Consider the following 23659-nt stretch of genomic DNA (forward strand, 5'->3'; position numbering starts at 1 on the left):
CTGAGAGGATGGCACTCAGTAGGGTTCAAAAGTCTGAGACCACCTTGATCATTTAATTAATGGGAGGACTGAAGATTGAGAAAGCCAAGCCTTCTGTGACGTCACAAAAAGCTAATCGGAACATCATTCTGGGATAGAATGATGGGAGACTTACCAAATACTAACGTAAGATATTCTGAAATTCATGTACATTTTACAAAGTTTCAACTTTTCACTTAAACTGCTAAGCTGATATCATTAGCAATGAAAATGTTTATTATTACATGTGAAATGCAAAATTAAAGCATATGTCTCGTGGTCTCAGTTTTTGGACATGACTGTAGTTCAGTGGAGGTGTTCTAAACCAACATCAATTAGCCTTTCTGAGGTCATGACACAGTAGACATATTGTATAATGCCCACAAACTGCCCAACGACTAGAAAAAGCTCTTTCTCCCCCAGAAGGCATTGCTGGTAACAGGTTTTGACATTATTAAGCAGCAGAGATGAGAGGGAGGTTCTAAATGTCAACTGTGATGCGAGCGCCGAAGCTGCCAAGGCCATTTCCCAGTCCAGCAGTCATCTAACTCGCACTGCAATCACTTGAAGAAACCTGGTTTCACATTTGATTCACACTGGTGAAAGCGTCCCCTGCAAGAGGTCTGAATATGACTATTCATTTCCTGGGTGAATGAACTGGGCGGTGATTAAAAAGGGTGTCGTGCATGACTTGACAAATCAACATCCCTTCATTTTCCTTTACAGTGTTTATGGCCTGGTCTAGACTGGTCTGCCTGCTTTAGTTTTGTTTAGTGTAGTCTGGTATACTCATGTACAATTTAGTTTGAACCGGTCTGCCTGTTTAGTGCTTTAGCTTTGTTTGTTCAGGTCAGGTCAGGTAAACCTGCTCTACCTTCCTCAGGTGTGATGTGCTGGCACAGACTTTTCTAGACATCCCGAACCCATCAAATTGTATAATGGTTGCTTTCCACAACTCTTTAATTGACAAATATTTCCCCCAAAATAACCTTGGAGATTGTCTTAACCTTATAATAAATAAATGCTTTCACAGATGCATAGAACAATTACCATCATTGTACATCATGTTGTACATCATGAATAAACATGTATGATGTGTTGGCTGGGTGACACCATTTTCTACTTAGGTTCAGTGTGTCCTCTTGATGCGTGACACAAACATGGGCCCCCAGGTCTTGCCCGGATGAGGGACTACTAGAATACCACTGGGGGCGTGAACAGGCGGAGCAAAGGTAAAGTGGTCTGAGAGTGGGAGTACCAGCTCCTCCTCCAGATCATCAGTTTCCGCCCCCGGAACAGACGATAGGACGGCCTCCACCACTTCCTGATTCTCAGCACGGGACAGAGTACATGTGGAGTACACAACCACACCCCCTGGACGCACTGCTTGAAGAGCTGACCTAAAGTGGTAGGGGCAGGAAGTGAAGTCAGTGGGGCTGTTTTTCTGCTGCGCCTCTGCTATAAACCATCAAGAGGAAACAAGTGAAAGCATGTCCTCCCCTAGCTACAGAAAATACAGTCCTCTCAGAACAATGGGAAAGGAGAGGGTTTGGGAAAATCAAAAGGTATCTGATTTGGATATTTACCTGAGCAGAGCTTTCTGAAGGCTGGGTAGGTTCCTCCTCTCTCTCAGCCTGGACGCCCCCTGCTGGCTCAGGGTGGAAAACAGCCAACTACGGTCATTAGAGCACGGAGAGTCGACCAACACCTGGGGAGAGGGGAGGGAAAGACAAAGGGAGGAATGAAGATAGAAAGATAGTATAGAATCATTATAGGGGTGTTAACCAAGAACGAGAGAGGAACAAAGTGAGAGAACAGCGTGTGATGGTGGAGGATTGGGGGAGACACAGACCCCCTTGGAGAGATGAAATGGTGAGAAATCTGACAACAAAAAGTAATCCTACACCTTTCTTTGTCCTCCCCACCTTGATTCCTTTATCTCACTCTAGCTACCATTTTCCTCTCTCTCTAATCTGCTTTTAGAAAGAGATTTGTTGGGGTTATTCCTGCTTTTCCGCTAGTCTCATTATCCATTGGCTCACTTACTAACAGCCTCTTAGCAGTTTCCTCAGATACACACAGCCCCCTACTGCTCAGCAGTTATCTCACTTAACACCACAGCCCTGTCTGCTGTAACTAATGGCAGTTAGCTTTTAGCATTTTAAGCATCTGATAAAAGCGTCTGTTAAATTAATTAATGTAAATGTAAAGCACACATGCTTATTGGAAAAATTCATTTGGGGGGAAGTTTCCTGGCTTCTGTGTAAACTGAGCAAAAATAGTTAATTAAGTAAAATAATCTTAGGTTCATGGCTTGAATCATTTAGGCGCAGGAAAGCAAACCAAGTGTGGGCTTTTACCCCATGCTGCAGCTGTAAAAGACAACCATTCCACATTCAAACGTGAATAAAAACATACAGCAAGGTTCTTAAAAGAACATTTTCACAAACATAAAATACAAACACGTCACTAAGAGCAGAGATCTGCACCAATCCCTTTAACAAAAACAAAGATCCTCCTGTGTCCATCCTGGCTTCCTCCTTTTCTTACCTACAGATATATATATGCTTTATTGACACAGGGACAAATACATTTTTAAATCTATTTTATCTGCAACAGAGGACACTGAATCTCCTCCCGGAGGGCAGTGGCTCATGCTCAGCATGTAGAACATGGGCTGGGTCAGTAACCATACTATTGGCTGGCCTTAGGGTAGCCTTTTCTTAATGTAAAAGTAGACTACAAGGTTGGACAAAACCAATATGAAAGACTGCATGTCAAGGTCAAACAATACTTGATGTCTTCATGCACTTTTTAAAATCCCACATCTTTACCTTGATTAAGGATCAACAGCGCCCCTGTCTGGTTATCTGAATGAACTACAGATTAGGATTTGGGATTAAATATGGGGTTCGTGTTGTGGAATCTAGCAAAGGATTCTATTTTTTTTTTATAGCAAAATATGATTTGTATGATTTGTTTGTGTTCATCACCTTGTCATACATTCCAGGCTGACTTTCCCCAAATGTGCGACCATCTAGGTTGCAGACAGTGACTGTGTTGCTTAGCGAGTGAGGAAGAAAGGACTCCAGGGTTTTAAGAAGCCAATCCCTCCTGTTAGGATCCACCTCATTACAACACAAAAGAGCTGAAACAACACAGGGAAGCAGTACTTAGTCTCAGCAGATTAGTACAAGGCAAAAACTAAAGCAAGAGCAAAGTACCATTTGATTGTTGCCTTACCACTGCTGTATTAGGCTGTATTGTACTGCTACTATGATGAGTATAATTAAATCAAGCCTAGAGCCTTGTAGACCTAAACAGGCCTTAAAACTAAATATAGGCGAAAGAAAAAGAAAAGGTAAAATGTGTAAACCCATTTTTTATAGATATTGTGGGTCAAATAAACTGTAAAAAACCTGGGTTAGCAGTCTGCAGGATGGCAAGTGCTTTTCCTCCAGGGGCTGAGCAGAGATCCAGAACTCTGTCCCCATCCCTCACCCCCAGAGCCAGCACCGGGAGGAGGGAGGCTGCATTGAGAAGGTAGTACTGCTTCAACTGGCCCGGCCTGTGACTCTGGGAGGGAAACCGTACTGGGGAGGTGTGGATCAGGCACTGCAGGGAGGGGACAGGAGGGGGATGGGGGGATGGAGAGGGCTGAGGGCCTGGGTCCGCACAAGGCATAGGGGGGGGTTGGTGGTGAGAGCTGGGCTCTGAGTTATGCTTTGGAATGGGGACAGGCGAATTCTGAGAGGGAAGAGACTGATTGGTCGAGAGTATCGATGAAGGATGGGTGTCTGGTTGTGGTGTGTGGGTATCAACAGGGTCCGGGGTGTAGATAACTGAGCTGGGTAGTATGCTGGTGAAGCCTTGCAACTTGAGGATCCGTGTGATGTCTGCCACTGAAGTAAATCGGTTGAGCATGACGCCGTACTGCCAGCACTGAGGGTTCAGCAACACAGCCCTATAGAGAGAGTAATACATGAAACAGGACTAACAAAGGTACCATGACTGCATAGGCCGTACACACCATACACCATATCTGGCTGTTATTGATTTCAAGCTAATGATGACAATTCAAGAAAAAAAACTTTACCTTGCAGAGAGCCATAATGGGCCCAGTTCCTTGGTGTACTGTTGTTCAAACTGGTCCAATATGAGCTGGCAGACCTGTCTCCTTTTTGCAGATTTTGTAATAACCTTTAATCAAATCACATTTTTGGACTTGAAAACGTTGCATTGAACCTGGGTATCCTCAGTAACAACACGCACAGTTTATCTCTTACCGGTTGGACTGGGACCGTTGCCTGCTTTTTTGACAGTCTCGCATTCGAACCGATGATAAATTTGCAAGATAAGACTATTTGTAGATATGCAGTTGTTCGAAATACTTTGGAGAGCCCCTTATGAACATAAAATTCTCTTGAAATAAAAAATCTTTGCATTCTACATTCCATGAAACGTCTTCTGGTCCGTCCTTTAAATATGCTCCAATTTTCCTTTACCGCTTGAACTCAGTTCCTGCTTCCGACGTTAATTCAAATGCTGTTAAGATTCGGTTTTTTATGATAAAGCTTCATCACTATTTTTTTTTTCTATGTCAGTCTTTTGGTATAAGCACGATATGAATTATATATGTTTTAAGCAAGGGATGCCCCAAAATATGTAACAGTACATTATACAGTAAACGTGCTGGACAAATTATTGACACACGTCTTGACGTTTTCTTTTATTCTTATAACAAAATTCAAACAAGGTATAAAATGTAACCATACAAATGCAAGAAAACTTTCAATTTAATCAGAGACGGCCAGCTGTAAGTAACTATGAAGCGAAGGCTAGACAGTAAAATGAGATATTGGTAGACTACATGTATTTGTAGTCTCAATTAAGAACTTGGAATTGATGTAAAAACTGATACAATATTTGACATTGAATGTATTTACTGAAAGTAATACAGTAAAATAAAATATAAATATTCTACAGCAAAAGAATAAGAAACAGTCCACTGTGATGGGTTTGCTGGTTTAGTAATAAGCATAAAAATATTATTCTTTAAATATTCCATATTTTTTACACCTCAAAATTTACCATTTACATAGTTTTGCAGCATTAAGGAGTAAAGGTTAGAGTTTCTGCATGATCCTATTCCTTTCGGCATACAAGACGTGTCTCTTTAAATGTAATATTCCTCAAAGAAAATGGGTGGTTGTAGCCCTTAGTGTCTCCAAACAATATTTGCTGCACAGCTTATTAACCGCTATAAGATAAAGCTGGTAATTCAATACTCACTTAGGTGAAGTAAGACAGTCTGAACATTGGGGGCAATGAAACCACAGTAAAAAGCACAGTAACAAGCAAACAAGAGTTTAGTAGGAAAAAGCCCTCACACTCAACACAACTCCTTAGCTTTTGTATGATCCTCTTGATAATATATATTGTTTTACATGTATCTAATATTTATTATAGAAAATGTCTTATATGCCAGCAATATCCAGCTTCTGCAAAAAATTGTGTGCAAAAATAAGCACAATACAAAATATATTTTAAGTATCATTCAAAAGCATATTTTGTTAGCTTAATAGTAAATGGGTGATTTCGACAGTATACACATTTATGCAACAACATACCATTCAACATCTGATGTAGACAAACAAAACAAACAAATGTACATTTAAAATTGACATTAACATTCTTTGTCTTGGTGTAAACATATGTTATAAAACAGATGTGTTAGAGTTTAGTGTACAATAATACTGATATAAACAGTAAAAAAGATTTGAGCAATTTCAGCATTGAAGTCCATGTTCTGAACTGCATTTATCAGTCTGGGAAATTATGTTGTTTGGTTCACATCCTTTGCTTCTCAACTGAACCATCAGCTCCACGTTGATTGGCCATCGCATCTCATGCCTTCTTCGGTTGGCGAACCTTTTTCTATACAGCACGCACTTTGAACAGAAACCAAAGAAGAGAGCTGTGATTTGGGGGATACGGGTAGGGTCAGTGAACTGTCAGGAGGGGGTGCAGGGTTAGGATATGACATCATGAGTGTCACTGTTCGGACGCTGCCTGATCGCGACAGGGGGGAGGGGCTTTCCATAGAAGTCTGCGGAAGGGAAAGAGAGGAGGAAAGGCTGTGACTACACTAGAAAAGCCCAGGGAAACCTGTCATCTGTAATACAGATGTTGTGTCGTCAATTCTCCACAAAGAGAACTGAAGATAAGATACAAAACCCGTATGTTATGTAAATGTTATGCAAGAACAATTTGAGCAGACGTCCAGTTCAAAAATCATGAACATACACACACACAAACCAACCATGCCTGGAGGAAGCAGAATGGAGAAGGTGTTACAAGAGGCAAACAGCAGATGTTAGTGAAAGGGACAAGGGCACAGTCATGGATGCAGAGAGTGCTGAATGATGAGGAAGTCAGCCTACCCTGGATCCTGGAAGGAGGTAGAGGGGGTTAAATGAGTGGATGAACATGATCCAGAGACAGCCAAGTTAGGTAGTTGAATGGGTGGGTGAGTGGCTAGGAAGGTAAGTAGTTTAGTGGGTGGGGAGGTAGTTGATGTGGGTGAGTGAGTTCACACACAGCCACGAGACTGTATGGACATGCAGGGGAGACCAGCAGGACTGCAGTGTGAGAACACATTCATTTACCAGAACGTCTTGTGTCCATCAGTGGCTCCAGTTTAGGCAGCCTAGAAACTTTGGGAGTAGCCCAGCCGACTAAGAGAGAAAACAGTGACAATAAAAAGGTGTAAGATGTTGCATTATAACTAAGTCAAAAGGCATGATCATGGCACCAAAGATAGTCTGCCATATCGAGCCTAGTTGCCAAGGGATCGAAGGACAAATATGCCTTTTTATAATACTGACAGTATTGTAACACACAGCATTCTCTACTCCACCCAATCTTCTTCTTGCTAACTTAATTCCCTCCCCCATCCCCATGAAGAGTGAAGCTCCTGGGCCCATACCTGGAGGTGGGGGTGGAGGGGTGGGGCTTTCAGGAGCGCCCTCTTCCGTCCTCAGGGGGTCCACCCTGTGTTTCCTCTTCAGACGGAGCTTCCTGGTCTTCTTCTTGGTCTGGTCGCCTGAAGCTGCGCGGGGAGGAGGTGAAGAAGAGGGATTGAAGTGGGATTGCAAACAATCAGGGTGTGGCTTCTTTTCTCGCCATCCCCTTTTTTTTCGAACAACCACACACACACAGAACACACCTGTACCAATGCTCTCTGGCGTTTGTCTCTCACTGTCAGGCTCCTCCTCCTCCTCGTCTTCATCCTCCTCCTCCTCCTCCTCCCCGCCCCTTGGCCGGTTGGCCCCACCCTCCTGTGTCTCATGCAGCCTCTTCATCTCCATCTTCTGTTTGTCTTCATTCTACACGACATGGCAGAATACATAGGTCTATATCCTCGACTGGCTGACATCATCAACACAGTACCTATGTGTGCAGAATCATCTGACATTTGTTTTCTAATACCTGACACTTTACAGTAAATGAAACAGACGGGTCACTGATTAACATGTATTTTCATTGTAATTTGATAACTTCATCAATCAAACAGCCCATACACACCTCAGATATCACGGTGATGATTGGCTGAAATGGGCTGGGCATGTTGCCATCATTAGGCTCCTCCACCTGGATGGGCCTGCCCTCTTGCTCCGCTTCCTCCTTTTCTAGTCTATCCCTGGGCAGAAAAAACAGGATGCTTTGTTTTCAGAGGAACGGAACAGGCACACTCAGTCTCATCCTCTCTTTTTGTCCTCAGGTCTACTATACTTGTTTAGCTCTCTTTCTTCTAAGGTCCCTTTCTTCATTCCCTTCCTCCGGCACATTCTCCTCCTCACCTCTCCTCTCTTATACGCCGTACTCTCTCTGCCCTCTCTTTTTTCTCCTGTTCCTCCATGGCTCTCTGCTCTGCAGTGTCCTTCTGCACACGCTCAGTGATGGCCTCGTAGTCCTTGGCGATATTGTTGAGCAGCCAATTTAGGCCATTCTTGATGGACTTGTCCACCTTTTTGCCATAGCCCAATACGGCCGAGCAAGGCTCCTGAAAACAAAACAAATACAAAAAGGCTAACAATATTTCAATAAGAGTTCCTTTTAAGGAAAACTGATTTTTTAAATGTTCTTTTTTGCAATCCCAGCTAAAAAGCTTTGGTCTATGATCAAACTTCACATGGGTTCTAACTTGGTTTTCACTAGACTACAGCATGAACACAAAGCATGTAGCCCTTAACCTTAACATAACTCGCCTTGGCAATAACATAAGACAAGAATGATTTATGTAATGAACAGTTTCCAAGAATTCATTTAAAACACACACTCACAATCTGACAGAGACACTTATTCTCGTTCACAAGCTTCTCCAGTGACAGGTTCTCAATAATGTCCGCCTCGGCCAATGCCCCTTCCCGATCCTGCTTGTTGGCCAGCCTGGGAGCCAATAGATGGAACGGAGAGATGTCAGAAGTGACTGTGTGGAAACCGGGTGAACTGACAACAACATGTGTTGTTGACAGAGGACACTTGAGAAATCACCAAATGCTGCCGTTGTAGTGGTTTAGTGCTGCACTTTGGATTCTAGAAAAGACTTACACCAGGACAGGTTTGCCAGCGATGCGCGGGTGTCTGAGGACCTCAGCCATGGTGTCCCTGGTCTCCTGGATCCTCTGCACATCGCTCGAGTCCACCACAAACACCACGCCGTACGACTCGGAGTAGTAGTTCTTCCAAATGCCCCGGATCCTCTTGCCTCCACCCAGATCAAAGATGGTCACTTCGAATTTGCCCTGCTTCAGGTCCACCTTTGAGAAGCCCACCGTGGGAGCTACGTCCTCTGGACTCTCTGAAATTGAGAGCACACACGCGCACATAGACGGTTCTTTGTTTAGCACAGCATGCCTGTTGTCAATGGAGGTACAGACTGGTAAATGGTGAATTGAAATGGTGAAGTAAAAAGTGGGACTCAATGACAACATTTGAGAATTCTATGACTAAGCAATCTGGGAAGTCCCTGTCCAGGAGAGGTCTAACCTCCTTGGATCCCTCGGACGGTGGCGGTTTTCCCTGCATTGTCGAGCCCCACCATGACCAGCGTCACTTTCCTGTGAATTCAAAGAGTGATGAAAATTCAACAGAAGTCTTGAATTGGTGAAGCTGGTCTCAATCGACTCAGTGTTTATGTTGTGTTGAAATCATCCATGTTAGCCAGACATAAACTTGGTGATGGGTTACATGATATACTGGATACAGAATATGCCATGTTGTAGGATTGCAGAGCAGAGGATGTTGGGTTGCAGGATTGCAGAGAAGATTATCCACAAGTTGAAGTCAAGTGAGTCAGCATTAAGCTCTTTATAATAAATCTGTCCATCTACATAACCTAACCACAAACACACACCCATACAGTGTAATAATGCAGTCATGCAGCGTTGCTGACAACAGAACATATCACTTCCCCCATTCACGCCACACAGCTTAGTTGAGGCAGTCACTGGGAAGGTTTTAACATATTTTTCCATTCCATTCCAACTCGCTGTCTGGTTTCAAACTTGACAGGTAAAAAAAAAAAAATATTTGCAATGGACTGGTTACCTGCTAAATCAGATGCTTTAACATTTTTGGCCTACTTTGTTGGCAATTCCAATGTCCTCTTCAACCCTTTGACATGTGTCTGATAGAAGGCAAATGGAGCCAATGGAGCCTCTATCGCTAAAGCCCATATTTAACAATGACCGTGCACTTAAATGCAGGCACGCGTACGGCGTCTTTCACTATCAACTCACAGAACAAAACAAGGCTAATCTTTACATTGCTAACAAATATTGAAAAAGTGACTCATGTCAAGTAAAATAAGCACACACACACACATAGTATGCAGACAAATGCACAGACTATATGGCAGGAGGGGACATACAATCACTAGAAACAAACACACATAGCCTGTAAACAACCTCCATCTCCAAAGTACTTAACTACGGCACTTGCGCCGCAGGGACATCAAGCGCACTATCCAGTGGACGGTCCTCTGAAGCCAAGTGGCCTTCATGGGGAAGCCTGTCGACCAGACCTGCAGTGGACGGGCCTTTGAGTATCCCTGTCTGTCCCCTAGAGTACAGCACCCACCTCTGGGCACACCACGACCCGCACGACCCACACGACCCGCACGACCCACATACATATAGGCTGAGACAGTCAAACACAACCTCCCCCACGCCTCTTAGGCCAGGTCTTGGATTAGCAGAGGATTACTCCCTGAGCATATGGTTCCTGAAGTGAACCATGTGGTGCCACCAGCTTCCAGATACTGGCTCTTAGTATCATACTGTCTCACTGGATCACCCTGTGGCCTGGCTATCAAGGTCTAAGTGGGGGAAGAGTGATGCAGACACACAATTTATTTGGCACCAAGTGACACGCATCATGAGTGATGTGATTAGGCAAACAGTAGGCTGGTTAGTCCCTGATTGGGGAAACCCCACAGTAAAAGAGCCAGGAAAAGCCCCTCTCTCGGCCCCAGTCTCAGCCAAACACTGCAGATAGGCTACAATTAATAAATTACCATATAGGACCATATAGCGAATTCCACTATTTTAGCATAATGGTTTATATCTGAGAATCAGTAAAAAAAAAAAAAAAACTGTCACTAACTGGGCAGATTCTAAGGACAGGTCATTGCATTACACACGCTAATACCTGGTTGATTCTATACAAATGTAACTACGCTCATTAGTAGCTATATTCATTTCAAATCATAGACAAAATGTTTACAACTCACCTTGCAGGCTCACGCCAGCGTTTCATCCAATTGCAACAATTCGCCATCAGACTGAACATTGCAGTCAAAATCCAAATTGTTTGAGGAAACGGATCATATAGCTTTCTTTCCTACTTTGATTTACAATGAAACGCCATCTGTATTTCACCTAGCTAATACACTACTGTAAGGTACCTAGCTCTAGTTAGTTAAAACACGAATGCCAAAATATATAACCAAATCCTTCGTTTGTAATATTGGTAAACAACAGTAGATTAACTATCTACGTGGCTGTGTTAAACCTACCCATAATCATCGCCCCATTTTGGTATTTTCTGCAAATAATGGGTTCATGCTAAGCATATAGCTATAAGTACAGTACTGTTACAACTATAGGATGGTAGCTACAGTAGCGGCAACGTCAGAAAGCGATGTTGGCAACGTAGCTCGCTCGCTAGTATGGAACTTCAAGCTAGTGTTAGCTAGCTCAGATAACGGAGCAATAGCTTAGCTGCTTTACGTGTACATTGCAGTAACTAGCTCTAGCAAGCTACAATACTGTATACTAGTATAGCAGCAATTTATCTGGCTCAAAGCTTGTCAGCTTTACACATTAATAGACAACCCACAATACGCTGGAACCAGATTCAAATCAGAAAAGTGTCAAATAATTGCCAATCGAAAGATCCTTCCAATTAAACCATCCAACTTCGTAGAGAAATGCAGCAAGCTAGCCATCTAGCTAAATAATACCACCAGAGCCCTGATAGCTAAAGATTTTGGTAGCTTTGTTTATGCTATCGATTTTGCTGCTATGGCTGCAGACTTGCCTTCGTCACTTCCGGTGTTTCCTTCAGTTTGTGGACCCACATTAAACATTCTCTGATATGACCAAGCAAGTGTGATGAATGCAACAGATTTAATGTATTAATTTATTTTTGTTAACTCAGCATCCCACTTTTTTCAAAATAATTTCATCTTTCAATTTAAAAAAAATCCGTATTTCTTCATTAAAAAACATTGTATTTGAACTCAGACCAGACAGCGACACATTCCGATTTCAAATGTTTTATTTGTTTACTCCCCCCCCCCCCCCCCCAATATACACCTGTTATATAAACCCGTTTCCAACACCCAAATATAATATGAATAATGATGTCATTCAAACTGTTCAAATATTTACATGAGCTAAATATAAAACAAAGCTATAATAAATTAATCCTTGCCCCTGTTCATTGACGAAATAGTTCACAGTTTATTGTGCACTTTGTGACACCAAGATAAACTTGCTTTCCTCCAGCACTTTCCAGCAACCTCAAAATATTTTGTACATTTTTTTCTTTACATTAAGCCATTAGGCCGACAGAGCATATCACATTAAATTCCTGTGTGCTAAAAGCACTGACAACGCAATGGCAGCTAATTGTAGTTGATTGGAGAAGTAATGTTCACAATGTCTATCGATAATAAAAGGAATGAAGAATACAATGTTCACAGTAAACCATTTCAGGTTCACAAAACTTTGGAACATTATGATTTAAAAACAGAAGTACACAGCTGATTTCTCAGAAATATCACAGCCATTTAACATTTGGGCCTTTAACTTAAATCTCATCATGTCATTGAGTACTGACATTACTGTCAAGAAAAGTGTCAACAGAAAATGCTCTCTGCAAAGTCAGCAAACACTGAACAACATGGCTTTCAACTGCCACTTTCTCAGTGTGTGATACCATAGTAAAAATCTATATGTATATCATGATTACAGAAAATTACTGAAGTGCAAGTGGTTATAAACTGTGATGGAAATACAACGGAGTGCAAAACGCAAACAAACCATCGTATTGCGTCTATTCTGAAAAAAAAGATGAATACGATTTATTTTTCTTTGTTGCTACAGGTGCCTCCCTGCAGTATCAAAACTGTCACTTGAAATCAGCTCAAAGCAAGTCACAACCCCTTTAGTAACTCTGGACCACAAACAATGGAAGTAGCAGGCCAAACCCTGCAGGTTTACTCCAGGCACTTCTTCCGAACATATAATCCACATTAACTGTCCTTATGGCTGCCTAATAGTCATCAGACCTGGCTAATAGACATGCCCCAGGCATTTGTAAACTCTGGTTCTATGTTCTATCGTTGCACCAGGGCCCAGACTTGCCTGATCCTCCATGGCCTTCTCCATAGGAATGTGTGTGAGTGTGTGTGTGTGTGTGTGCGTGCGTGCGTGTGTGTGGGGGGGGGGGGTTAAGTTGAGGAGTCCACAAGGAACCCCCTAGCAGCAAGTCTATAGATGCAGATCTTCTTTCTAGATCTTAAGAGATCCATCCACCTTTCCAGAGTCACCTTGATTACCCATTACCTGAAATACAGAAATACCAATTAGGACATGACTATAGCAGGCAAAAAAAGGACAACATGTCGAACATTCATATTTAACCAAAAATATTTCACAATATCTTCAATCACAGGTTAAGCAAATGCTTGAATCTACGTACTTCAAGCTGTCCCAGCTGTAAAAATATACTGCAAAAATATACTGCATTCATCCAACATGTAGTTAAAGCAAAATCAAGGCCTTCCAGTTGCATACATCTTTAAACTACTTCCCCGGTTTTATACTCACTCTCTTCATCAGAGTCAAAACCGAAGAGAGATGTGCACTTCTTTAGCTCCAAGTGAGCCTGTAATTCCTCTGGTCTGCTGAAAGAGGAGAAACACTTGGCACAGCGTTGTCTTTGGGCCGGTGTGGCTACAGCGACAGCCTCCAGCAAAGTACTGCACTTCGGGGAGAAAGGCGACCAGGACATCTTCTTCCTGCGTTTGGTCATGGAGGTGTACTTTTCGTCTAAATAGGATGTCGGTGGGGGCCTGATGTATGGCTTCTTCCCTACATAGGGACCTGCAATCGTCCTTTTCATGGCTTCAGAATCGACCTCAGGCTCTGGCTTGTGTTGCTCTGCCTCTGTGCTTGATGTGTCACCTTTCGCTGAGTGTCCATTAACTACATGGTAACCCGGACTTGTCACTGTAGAATCTAAAGCTTTAACCATTGGTTTACTCCCTCTACTTGAGCTTGCAACATCCATTACAACCTTGTCAGGCTGCTCATCTGATACTGGAGTCTCCACCTTTTCAGGCTTTGAGGCATCAGAAGGGTCCTCATCATTAGGCTGAACTAAGATATTCAAGAGGTCTTTTGTAGCAGGCTCCCTTGAAGTTTGTGAGTGTTTGACAAGTTTCTTGACAATTTCTTTTTCATTCAATGCATCATTCACCTTTAACTGTATCAAATGTGTGGTTGTGCTAGAAGAAGTAGATGGTGTAGCTTTGTCCAGAGTGGCACACGGTTCGTCAATCTGCAGCTTGATCACTTCATCAGTCACCTTGACTGTCTTACTGGGACAAACAGTTGAGGCATCTTCAGTATCATGTAACGGCCCATCTAAAATATCTAATTTCAGTATAGCACTCAAATTTAATTTGTTTGTTTCTTCTGCACTGGCGGGAGTGGGGTCAGTAGTGGTTGAGGTTTCCAGATTTGTAGACTGTGGATTTACAATTTCCTTTGTCTTCAATTCATCACCGTCTTTACGAGAGATCACAGTAGTAATCTGACTCCTTTGATTCTTCATTTGTTTCTTTTTCTTAGCAGAAGTTCTCTTTAATCCATTAGTTAGTGCTCTACTTGTTGTAGACAGATTGGTGGCGGTGGTTAAGATAGTATTTCTATCCTTGACTGAAAGAGCCTGCATTTCCTGCAGTCTGTTTGTTTCTACATCTGTGGTAGATGAGGTGTATGAAGAAACCGAAGAATCCTTTTTATCTGCCTGACCACTCATTTTCTTAATAGCCTTAGTTTTCTTGAAGTTGTTTCTAATCTTATGCCTCCGAGTCAATTTTGCTGTGGTTTTGTGAGGACCTTTCGGTTTAGAGTTAGCTTTTGCCCTTTTCAACTTATTATTGACCTTTGAAGTGGGTAGAACATCTGTGAGGGAATCCTTTGGTTTACAACCAGATCGTTTCTTAACATCTTTAGTGTTCTTCCGTGTCTGCTTTATTTTCAACCGCTTGGTCTTTTCCACTGTCGAGGTGGGAGAGGTATTTCCGTAATGCTCTCGTTCATGTAGGTTGAGCGCCCAGAGACAAGCAAACAGTTTGGTACATCCTGAAAAACAACAGCCTGCCCGAAGGGGGCAATGCCTTCTTGTATGGCGTCTCATTTCTCTTCCGGTTTTAAACCTGGCCCCACAGCCTTGGTGCAGACAGGGGTGTCTGGGGGTCGCTCTGTGCCTCTCGATGTGGTCTTGATAATGCTGAAAGCTCCAGCAGACCCTTGAGCAGGTACTGCAGCACCTGTTTCCCAGGCTAAAGGCTAACTCCAGAGGTTTGGTGTACCCATAGTGAGCCTCCAGAGCATGGTTGAGGAGAGATTGGCGGTTTTTAGGCTGGTTTGATGGCCAAAGACAACCCTCCACAGGGCAACATACGTTTTTCTGAGCACCTGCTGTGTCAACTATAGCAGCTGGCTCCCTTTCTTTATCAATGCTCTTTGAGGTAGAAAGACGCCTTGTCTTTGCCTCTACTCCACTGTCCACTAAGGAAGATGAGCTGGCTGTCTCCTTGTCAACAGTCTGTTTAAGAGTAGAATCTCGCCGTAGTTCTCTGGTAACCCTCATTGAAGTTGATAAGTCTTCTGCCACGTCCCTTGAATCAGAATAATGCTTATTTCGTCCACTACTAGTTTGCCGCTCTCTTTCCTTTGGTGGCGAAACAACCCTAATCTTCTCAACTTTTCCCCTCAAATGTCCATTTACCCTCTGAGCTTGCTTACGAGGCTTTCTATTTCGATCTACTAATTTTGTGTCTGTCTGGTTATGGCTTGACCTTAACCTCCTACTGTCAGAACAGGTTAGCTCGGCAACATTCCTCGTAGACCTCTTATGATTGCCTCTCCTTGGGCTAGACTGTGTAGGGTGTTCAGGATCAACTGTCTTATGGGAAACATTCTCCTGGAGGTCTCCTTCCAATGGCACTTTTCCCTTCAGTTTCTCTATGTGCTCAGACAAATGCATCATGGCCAGAATGTTATTTTTAAACAACATGCCACAGAACATGCACTGGTCCTGGCTGTAGTGGTACATGGAGTGGGCCACCACCACACGTTTCCCTCTGATCACCTTGTTGCATAGATTGCAATGGTGCATGAGGTGAGAGTCCTCAGGGTCCTGTGTGGGGTGATTAGAAGGGTGTCCCAGGGTTTCCACCTCCTGGGTGTCCTGTGGTCCACTTCCTGTGGTTGGTTCTGGCTTTTGCTTGTTCTCAGTGACCAGAGAACTATTCTGTTCCACAATTTGGTCTTTGGAGTTGCTGGACATTGCACAGTGAGGCACAAAGGTTGTGTGATCAGGGATTATGCCTGTATGCACATCTCCTGTTGTGGGTTGTTTGCGAGCATCACTGTGTGTATCCATTGACTCTACCGGATCAATTTGAGCTTCCTCTGTGAAAAGGACTGATGCCTGATCATGTGTGTCTTCAGCAGTCACTGACTTGTTAAAAGCCTGCTCCTCTGAGTCTGTTGACTCTTTTAGAGTTGTGGTGTTCCCAAAAGGAAGTGTCTGGTTAGAAACAACTCTATCCGCATCTATGGCTTGTTCCTCTGTAACTGTTACATTAGTTGGTATTGTCTCTTGAAAAACTTCATCAGTACTTTCCCTAACCGGTGGTTCATTAAGAACAGCTAGTGTGTCAGTATGATTGGTCACATTTGGAACACTAGTCAACATCTCCACCAGACCTTCAGTGTGTTTATACTCCTTATGAACAGTTACATTTTGAGGGGGAGAGAAGCTTGTAGTGTCATTTGATTGATAATTTCTTTTTGTGGAAGTTTCATCAGTCCTGGGAACACATACCGGAACAACAGTACCCTCGTGCCGTTTGGAGGGAACCTCAACCTCAGATGAGATTTGGGTTTGTGAGGCCACGACTAAGGGTTTGTCCTTCGGAACCACAGATACCAGTGGTCTTCTGTGATCTGAAGCGCAAGTGACAGTTGTTGCCAAGTCTGAGGCCTGGTTATCCTTTACTGGTGTACCACATTTCACCTTGGAACGTCGTGCATAGCTGTGCATCTTCTGTATAAAGGTACATGCATCGCTGGCTCTTATGATCACCTCATTGTTGGGTAGAGCCTTTGTCTGCATGGGACTGACGGGAAGCTTTTCACAAGGTGGTTCTGGAGACTTCTGCGTATTATCCACATCTTCAATAAAAGAGGCTGAAAGGTCATTATCAGGCTGGGAGACCTCCAGAGATTGGTCTGGAGATGAGGTCAAACTGTTTTTCATGGTAAACTCCTTCTGGTGTTCTTTTTCTGCTAAACAAGAAGGCATCTCTGCAGTCTTTTGTTTGGTATTATTCCTGACCAGCCCAGGCATGGACTTCCTGGTCACCCCTGCGGTGCGGCGCTGCTTCTGCTGCTGAGGCTTCCTCCCTGGTTTCTTGCCCTTCCTTGGGGCACTGTTCTCAGCCTGAGTGGACTCCCCCTCCATGAGCCAGCGAGGTTTTCTGATCTTACGTTTGGGGGGTTTCTTTTCTGAGAGGCGGGTCATGTGTTGATGCTGTCGGTCAACAAATGGCCGTGCAAGGTTCTCTGGAGAGGAGTCCAGTTGTCTGAATGATCGTCTCAGGGAGGAAACGCAGCTTACGTCCCTCGCAGGCGGCAAACCTGGCTTCTTTCCCCTCCTTTTCACAGCGTGGTTTACCGAGAACTCTGTGTCTTCTTTCTTTTCGTGACGCGCTTTTACCCGTTTGTTCACATGATTCTTGTCTCCTTTGTGAAGCCGTTTCTTGGACGTCGTCTGGTGATTTGCCGGTGGCTTGGTAGGCAGCTGGTTGGAGGTGGAGGAACTGACCCCGCAGCAGACAGACTCTTTGGTGCAGTAGCTGGGCAACCACTTCTCTTCCTCCATTATTTCCACCAGGGCAGCATTCCCCACTTTCTCACTCATCAGCTTCAGGCAGTTGGTCCGCAGGGCCATGAGGTTCCAGAACTCCGGGTCAAAGTACAGACCCCTTTTCAAGACCTGAGGACAGAAGTCAAGAAACAAAAATGGATATCAGCAACCAAACTTCGGGAAAAAGAAATTAGCTAAAAAGGCAAGTCTCTTTGTGCAACATTTCTACAATGCACAAATAGCCATGTGTTACAATAATAACAGAATTGAAAACTAAACTAATACTTTAGAAGCAACTACTATAGCAGGCGCCATATTTCCACTGGATTTCAATTTTATATATGTATAATGACCTGCAGGATCTCAAAGCGGACATGGTTGCCCACTGGGCCGGCCTCTGCGTGGTACTCCTGGTCTGGGTGTTGGTAGAGCAGGAAGACAGTCTTGTAGGCATCCAGGCTGCGCTCCAGAAAGAACACCAGTAGGGCGCATGCCCGGCACACCTCCAAGTCAGAGGGTAGAAGGTAGACGATGGTCTTGTAAATCAGAGACTTTGTGGAGGGGTCAAAGGGGAGTTCAGACTGGAGGGCATGGGTGCACAGCTCCACACAGAACTGCAGGGCTTCCTTGCCCATCTGGGCAAGAAACACAAAAACACAAAATATTGAAACAGTCGTCTCAAAATTAAACATCCAGTGAGTCACTACAACAAGTTAGGCTCTGCTCTCACCTCAGCGACGATAACACCCATGAAAGGGAAAATGGATTTGACATTGGTGGACGACAGCATCAGCTGACGGCTTTGGTCCAGGAGTGCTTGTTTGGACGAGTTAACACGCAGCTGAAGCTTACTCCATATGAACACAAGTTGCCTGTGAGGATGGAGATTAGGAAGAGTGTTCATTATAAATCAACTGTTTTGAAAGGAGTCAGGGAGGTAAATCTATTATTACTTAGGATGTCCATCAGTATACTAAAATGTTCTATTCATTGTTCAAGTATGATGAACTCTGGGGTAACCTAGTACTGTGTGTGCGCATGTATACTTTACATACCACATGTAGTACATGTCTCCTCTCCGTAGCTGTTGGGAGAGGAAGGCTCTGCACAGGGACAGCACCAGTTCATCATCATCATGCTCAGTTTCCATATAACAGATGATATCCACAGCATCCTTCGCATCAGCTTCAGCTATCTGAGGGAAAACCAGAGAGGTCAGTGTACTCTCAGAAGCGTTGAGTCATTAGGATGCTTACAGCTAAAAGGCAACATTTTCTAAAAACAGCTTACACAGTCCACTTACCACTTTGCGTAGGTGGTCGTGGTGAGAGGCCTTCCATAGGAAGGTGAGGTAGACCTGGAGGAAAAACAGGTGTCGCCCCAGACTGGAGTGTTGAGCACAAGTCTTAGCCAGGGACGTGGCCTCACAGACTTTCTGATTGGCCATCAGGTACCGTACCCTCAATTCCAGGAATACAGGCATCTCAGAGCCAAGGTATCTGTCCACTGTGGTGAGAAAAGGAGGGGCAATGCTGAGTCTACAATCAGACCTAAAACATACATTAATTTAGACCCTGAGGTCTAAACCCTTGTTGTCCATAGAATTAACTGACAAAAAACAAGCTCACATTTCCCATGAAGCTTCTCAATCACAATGGACGCTGCTAAACCCATACAATTCAGTAACAGAGAAAGTACATGCAACGGAACGTTACCCACCTTCATCCCGAGGTAGTTCTTTTTCAGTCAGGATGGCGTGAAGGGTGGGGTTTGCCCAGGATCCACCCTCTCTGATGATCCGCATCACCTGCAGTAGGTGTACATTCTGGTGCCTTGCAAACGATGAACAGCATTCCTGAAAGCAAAGTGGAGAAAAGTCCCTCAGTTCCATTGCTAGCATCAAGTGGTGCCATGTTATTATCATGTTAGTCATGTTGTAACACGCGTGCATCCATGTCTATGAGGCTTTTTTCTGATTTCAGAGCTACAGCGTATGTGTAAGAGGGGCTCTAAAACTCTAAATCCTCTCCTCATATTAAGTACAGTGTCTATCAGTGGTCAGCAAATAAACAAGAACTTACTTGAAGAGAGTCCAGAATGTCTTTCAATGGATTCCTCAGGAAGTCACTCTGACCAAAAAACAGCAACAGCTCAAAGGCACTCCTGCAAAAGAACGTGACTGGCAGTTGAAACGATGCATTGACGGAACTGCAGTGCAATGCAACATAACCTACTTGCCATTCACAAACACCCAACCATACAAATGCAGACCTAAAGCCTTTCAGCATAGAATACTTACAGTGCCAGGCTACTCAGGGTGCATTGCACATGCTCACAGTCTGAGGGGAAGCAGGCGGAGGCTTGGACAAGCAAGCAGAGCGCACTCTGGAGGAACCTGAGCTGAGGTAGCGGCTCCTGCCACCGACCAGTAAACTCCTCCACCAGCTGAAGTAAAGAGGACGAAAGAGGCAGGCGTTGGAAACAGGTGAGGAATGGGGGGGGGGGGACCAGGAGGGGGACAATGAAATAAGGGGAAGGAGCTCAGTGGTGTGGAAGGCACACAACAGTTTATATCTGAGACTGGGTAACTTTTGAGTAAGGAGAGTTACATTTGGTTACCAGTGGTTGACTTAGTGTGGTTAGTTCTTCAAAAGCTGACTGGTCCATGGGCTTGGAAATGAATTTGACGAAATTATCTGGCTAGTAATATAGCTTACACTTTGCTGGCTCTCGAACCAAGCTAGTAAGTAACTCAACATGCTAGCCAGTTAGCAGCTTGTCTAGTTAGATCTGCAAATGGCTAAAACTACATTTCGCTGACAATACGTTGAGGACTGCCTGCCAGCAGCTGTACTTGCATCTACAGAAAATCAACAGACATCGCTATAGTATAACTGGTTTTACAGTTGAAATTATGTGTTCAGCAAGAGACAACTGGTTGTTAGCTTCCAAGCTAAACCCAGCCAGGCAATTCTGGGGGAGGGGAATTTGGTTGGCAAGCTCCGACAACTAACGTTAGCTAGCCAACGAAGTGGGCTTTATTTCAGTTCCTATATTCTGTCCCAAATACCCCTCAAGTCTTACCTCGCAAAACCTTGCACAATATATGTCGCTTTCGCGTCCGAGTTCCTCTCGTAAAAAACTGTCAAACAAACTCCTCAATTGTTTTTTAAATCCCTCTAACTCAAATTCACTGTCTTCTTCCGCCATACTGCTTGTCCAGCCTAGCGCGTACAACAGCAACTACAACTCGACGGCAGGCGACAATGAAAAATGCGTGTTGCGTTTAAAAATGTGATTGGATGATGTGTACGTCGATATTTAAAATAGGCAAAAGAGTTGACCTGTGATTGGACATTGCCACTGCAAAAGCTTCGAACCCTCCCTAAACTGATGAGAGCTTCTGTTTACAGTGCTACATTGCATTACCTAAACGTTCTCATCCCTTCATGACCACATTGTCACAATCAAGCGACCAATTAATAGAATGGCCAGGCAATCTTTTATTAAAGCTGCATACACATCCATATTATGGAATGAAATATTATTTATTAGTCGTCCATTTACTATAGAGTTTGCTCATTTTATATCTAATAATAACAATGTGGGTTAAATAATGCATATCGCCAATATATATTATATATTTGACTAAAGTTGTGAACAATGTAGGTCTAGTTACAATAGTTAAGCTCCAGTGCAAACGTGTGTATTGCCTCTGAACGATTGGTCATTCTAATTGATCGAGCTCAGCGCTGATTACCAAATTGATAACACCTGTTGTAGATTGTTAATTTGCTGCTTTCCTAAAATTCCAACCAATATAACATCAGTCAACATGAACATATTGTATACGTTGTTGTCAGGAAAACACACGTTTGAAAACGTAGGGGTTACTCAGTTGCTGGCTACGGGATCATATAAACTGCGATCACGGTGGAATAAAAATTCCGCTGCTGTTTTAGTACACACGTAGCGTGCAGATCAAGTTCTGATCAGAGAACTCTGGCTGCGGAGGTACAGGTAAATCAGTCAATTTGAAAAGGTAACAAAGCCATTTAAATTCTCTTATTAAACAAGAGATGCAAAATGACGATGCTGCACTTAACATGTGAATGTTAAATACTGTGTTTAAGTATGCGTCTAGGCCACTTAAAAATCGTAGTCTGCTTTTCCAAATCCAGGTTTGATCCTCCATCACCCACACTTCCGGACTTTGAGCATGTCTTCTGGGATCCAGGTTTTGGGCTTGGCCCTGGGGATCCTGGGTTGGCTGGGATCCATTGTGGCCTGTGCCTTGCCACAGTGGAAAGTCACAGCCTTTATTGGCAACAACATTATTACAGCACAGATCTTCTGGGAAGGCCTGTGGATGACCTGTGTGGTTCAGAGCACGGGACAGATGCAGTGCAAGGTGGGTTTGTTATCATTTGAAAGACTTTATCATGTTTTGGTGTCCTTTAGTGTTGCATCTTACAGATCAGGTGTTAGAACAGCATTGTTGCAGCATTGTTGCCTTCCTGAGTGGGTTTCCTCCGGGTACTCCGGTTTCCCCCACCATCATAGACATGCATCGTATGAATGTTGGTAATAAATGTTGGCGGTAGTCGGAGGGGCCGTAGGCGCTGATTGAATGCCACGCTTCTGTCAGTCTGCCCCAGGGCAGCTGTGGCTACAGTTGTAGCTTACCCCCACTGGTTTGACTGTCCTTGAGTACAGAGTATAAATGGGTGAATGAGGCTAAATGTAAAGCACTTTGGGTGCTGCCAAGGTATAAACGTGCTATATAAATGCAGTCCATTCCATATATCTCTATCTCCAGTGACTACTGTAATGCTGTTGAACTAGATAAAAAAAAGTCTTAAAATGCAATGTCTAATGAAATGCAGGATATGTGCAGTATGACTTTATTGGTCATCTACATGACAATTTTGTAATTCCCATAAAACTACAATCATTTAAATATCCATCACAAAATGCTTCCTTAACTATATGTACATGAATAACATTTGTTTGTTCTTTTTTATTTTAAGGTGTATGATTCCATGCTGGCCTTGTCTCTGGACCTTAAGGCATCCAGGGCCATTCTGGTTATTTCTCTACTGGTCGCTCTAGTTGCCGGTCTGGCAGGCATCGCTGGGGGGAAGTGGACCAACTGCCTGGAGGATGGTTCGGGCAAAGCCAGAGTTGCTATCGCAGCAGGGGTTCTATTCCTCACTGCAGGTGTCCTGGGGTTGATTCCACCTAGCTGGACCGCCCATCAAGTCATTACCGATTTCTATAACCCTTTTGTACACGAAGCCATGAAGAGGGAGTTGGGGGCAGGAGTTTTCATTGGCTGGGCTTCAGCTGTGTTCATGGTGATTGGAGGAGGGCTTCTTTGTAGCTCCTGTCAACTAAACAAAGCTGAAGAAGCCACCAGATACAAAATTGCTCCTGATCACAGAAAGGAAGGAACTTCATATGTTTGAGCTGTTAAGGTGCAGCCCTGGTTTTAAAAGAGACAAAAGTTTTACTATTTACATTTGATGCCACTTATTTGTATAAACAATAAATGTATTTACATGATACAGGATATTGGAATGATGTTGTATGTATATTTTGAGTTGAATGCAGATTTCTAACTGAGGTCTACCAGTAGCAGTTGCTAGTTTAGCCTCAAGAGGCACTGTTGATTTGTATTGCATTTTGAAAAGGTCAAGTGAAAATCAAGAATATATTTCTTCATGACATCTCAACAATGGCATGTCTAATTCTACACTACAATTGTATAAAATTAGGGTTAATTGTACCCATATGCATCATTATAATGAAAGAGGAATAGCTAAGTTATAGTACTTCCATTACAACAACATTGAATGACTCTGAAATATTTGTTTCAATGCAAGATGATAAGATTTTATCAGGG

General features: G+C 43.5%; 4 protein-coding genes across 8 annotated transcripts; 1 reads left to right on the forward strand and 3 right to left on the reverse strand.

The window, feature by feature from the left end:
* Positions 1-299: 299 nt before the first annotated feature.
* On the reverse strand, positions 300-4504 carry nsun3 (NOP2/Sun RNA methyltransferase 3). Its single transcript, XM_047031015.1, has 6 exons — positions 4305-4504; positions 4115-4218; positions 3438-3982; positions 3012-3166; positions 1605-1726; positions 300-1418 (listed from the first exon to the last, which is right to left on the reverse strand). Exons 1-6 carry the CDS (start codon positions 4473-4475, stop codon positions 1148-1150), a joined length of 1368 nt encoding a protein of 455 aa, XP_046886971.1. The 5' UTR covers positions 4476-4504; the 3' UTR covers positions 300-1147.
* A 1356-nt stretch (positions 4505-5860) lies between these two features.
* Positions 5861-11622, reverse strand: arl13b (ADP-ribosylation factor-like 13b). 3 transcript variants are annotated; one of them, XM_047031373.1, is made up of 10 exons: positions 10814-11622; positions 9070-9140; positions 8632-8881; positions 8364-8469; positions 7881-8083; positions 7606-7720; positions 7247-7406; positions 7007-7129; positions 6687-6755; positions 5861-5969 (listed from the first exon to the last, which is right to left on the reverse strand). In XM_047031373.1, the coding sequence occupies exons 1-10, from the start codon at positions 10870-10872 to the stop codon at positions 5956-5958; spliced, it is 1170 nt and encodes a 389-aa protein (XP_046887329.1). In that variant the 5' UTR covers positions 10873-11622; the 3' UTR covers positions 5861-5955. The 3 variants fall into 3 exon arrangements, with proteins under 3 accessions (XP_046887329.1, XP_046887330.1, XP_046887328.1); XM_047031372.1 differs by having other exon boundaries at positions 5905-6127; XM_047031374.1 differs by lacking the exon at positions 6687-6755.
* Positions 11623-13027: 1405 nt separating this feature from the next.
* znf654 (zinc finger protein 654) lies at positions 13028-20989 on the reverse strand. The gene is made up of 10 exons (XM_047030858.1): positions 20839-20989; positions 20054-20199; positions 19836-19917; positions 19474-19609; positions 19058-19260; positions 18810-18949; positions 18485-18626; positions 18108-18389; positions 13419-17883; positions 13028-13154 (listed from the first exon to the last, which is right to left on the reverse strand). The coding sequence occupies exons 1-10, from the start codon at positions 20962-20964 to the stop codon at positions 13144-13146; spliced, it is 5733 nt and encodes a 1910-aa protein (XP_046886814.1). The 5' UTR covers positions 20965-20989; the 3' UTR covers positions 13028-13143.
* On the forward strand, positions 20154-23321 carry cldng (claudin g). 3 transcript variants are annotated; one of them, XM_047030860.1, is made up of 3 exons: positions 20154-20239; positions 21936-22165; positions 22785-23321. In XM_047030860.1, the coding sequence occupies exons 2-3, from the start codon at positions 21974-21976 to the stop codon at positions 23220-23222; spliced, it is 630 nt and encodes a 209-aa protein (XP_046886816.1). In that variant the 5' UTR covers positions 20154-20239; positions 21936-21973; the 3' UTR covers positions 23223-23321. The 3 variants fall into 3 exon arrangements, with proteins under 3 accessions (XP_046886816.1, XP_046886817.1, XP_046886818.1); XM_047030861.1 differs by lacking the exon at positions 20154-20239 and adding an exon at positions 21587-21796; XM_047030862.1 differs by lacking the exon at positions 20154-20239 and adding an exon at positions 21601-21796 and having other exon boundaries at positions 21917-22165.
* Positions 23322-23659: the final 338 nt, after the last annotated feature.

The sequence above is a fragment of the Hypomesus transpacificus genome, chromosome 12 (genome assembly GCF_021917145.1).
Source record: "Hypomesus transpacificus isolate Combined female chromosome 12, fHypTra1, whole genome shotgun sequence".
NCBI lineage: Eukaryota > Metazoa > Chordata > Actinopteri > Osmeriformes > Osmeridae > Hypomesus > Hypomesus transpacificus.

Bases quoted from the DNA above. Each gene is read 5' to 3' on its own strand.
- znf654 (XM_047030858.1), bottom strand. From the start codon at position 20,964: ATGGCGGAAGAAGACAGTGAATTTGAGTTAGAGGGATTTAAAAAACAA. The intron at 18,390-18,484 runs GTGAGAGCAGAG...TTTCTTGCCCAG, and splicing joins TGGGTGTTATCGTCGCTGAG to ATGGGCAAGGAAGCCCTGCA. The intron at 17,884-18,107 runs GTCATTATACAT...TTCTGTCCTCAG, and splicing joins TCCGCTTTGAGATCCTGCAG to GTCTTGAAAAGGGGTCTGTA.
- cldng (XM_047030860.1), top strand. From the start codon at position 21,974: ATGTCTTCTGGGATCCAGGTTTTGGGCTTGGCCCTGGGGATCCTGGGT. The intron at 22,166-22,784 runs GTGGGTTTGTTA...TTTTATTTTAAG, and splicing joins CGGGACAGATGCAGTGCAAG to GTGTATGATTCCATGCTGGC.
- arl13b (XM_047031372.1), bottom strand. From the start codon at position 10,872: ATGTTCAGTCTGATGGCGAATTGTTGCAATTGGATGAAACGCTGGCGT. The intron at 9,141-10,813 runs GTGAGTTGTAAA...TTGAATTCACAG, and splicing joins CGCTGGCGTGAGCCTGCAAG to GAAAGTGACGCTGGTCATGG. The intron at 6,128-6,686 runs GTAAATGAATGT...TCCCTTCCGCAG, and splicing joins GATGGACACAAGACGTTCTG to ACTTCTATGGAAAGCCCCTC.
- nsun3 (XM_047031015.1), bottom strand. From the start codon at position 4,475: ATGGAATGTAGAATGCAAAGATTTTTTATTTCAAGAGAATTTTATGTT. The intron at 4,219-4,304 runs GTAAGAGATAAA...ATTTGATTAAAG, and splicing joins CAACGGTCCCAGTCCAACCG to GTTATTACAAAATCTGCAAA. The intron at 3,983-4,114 runs GTAAAGTTTTTT...CTCTCTCTATAG, and splicing joins CCATTATGGCTCTCTGCAAG to GGCTGTGTTGCTGAACCCTC.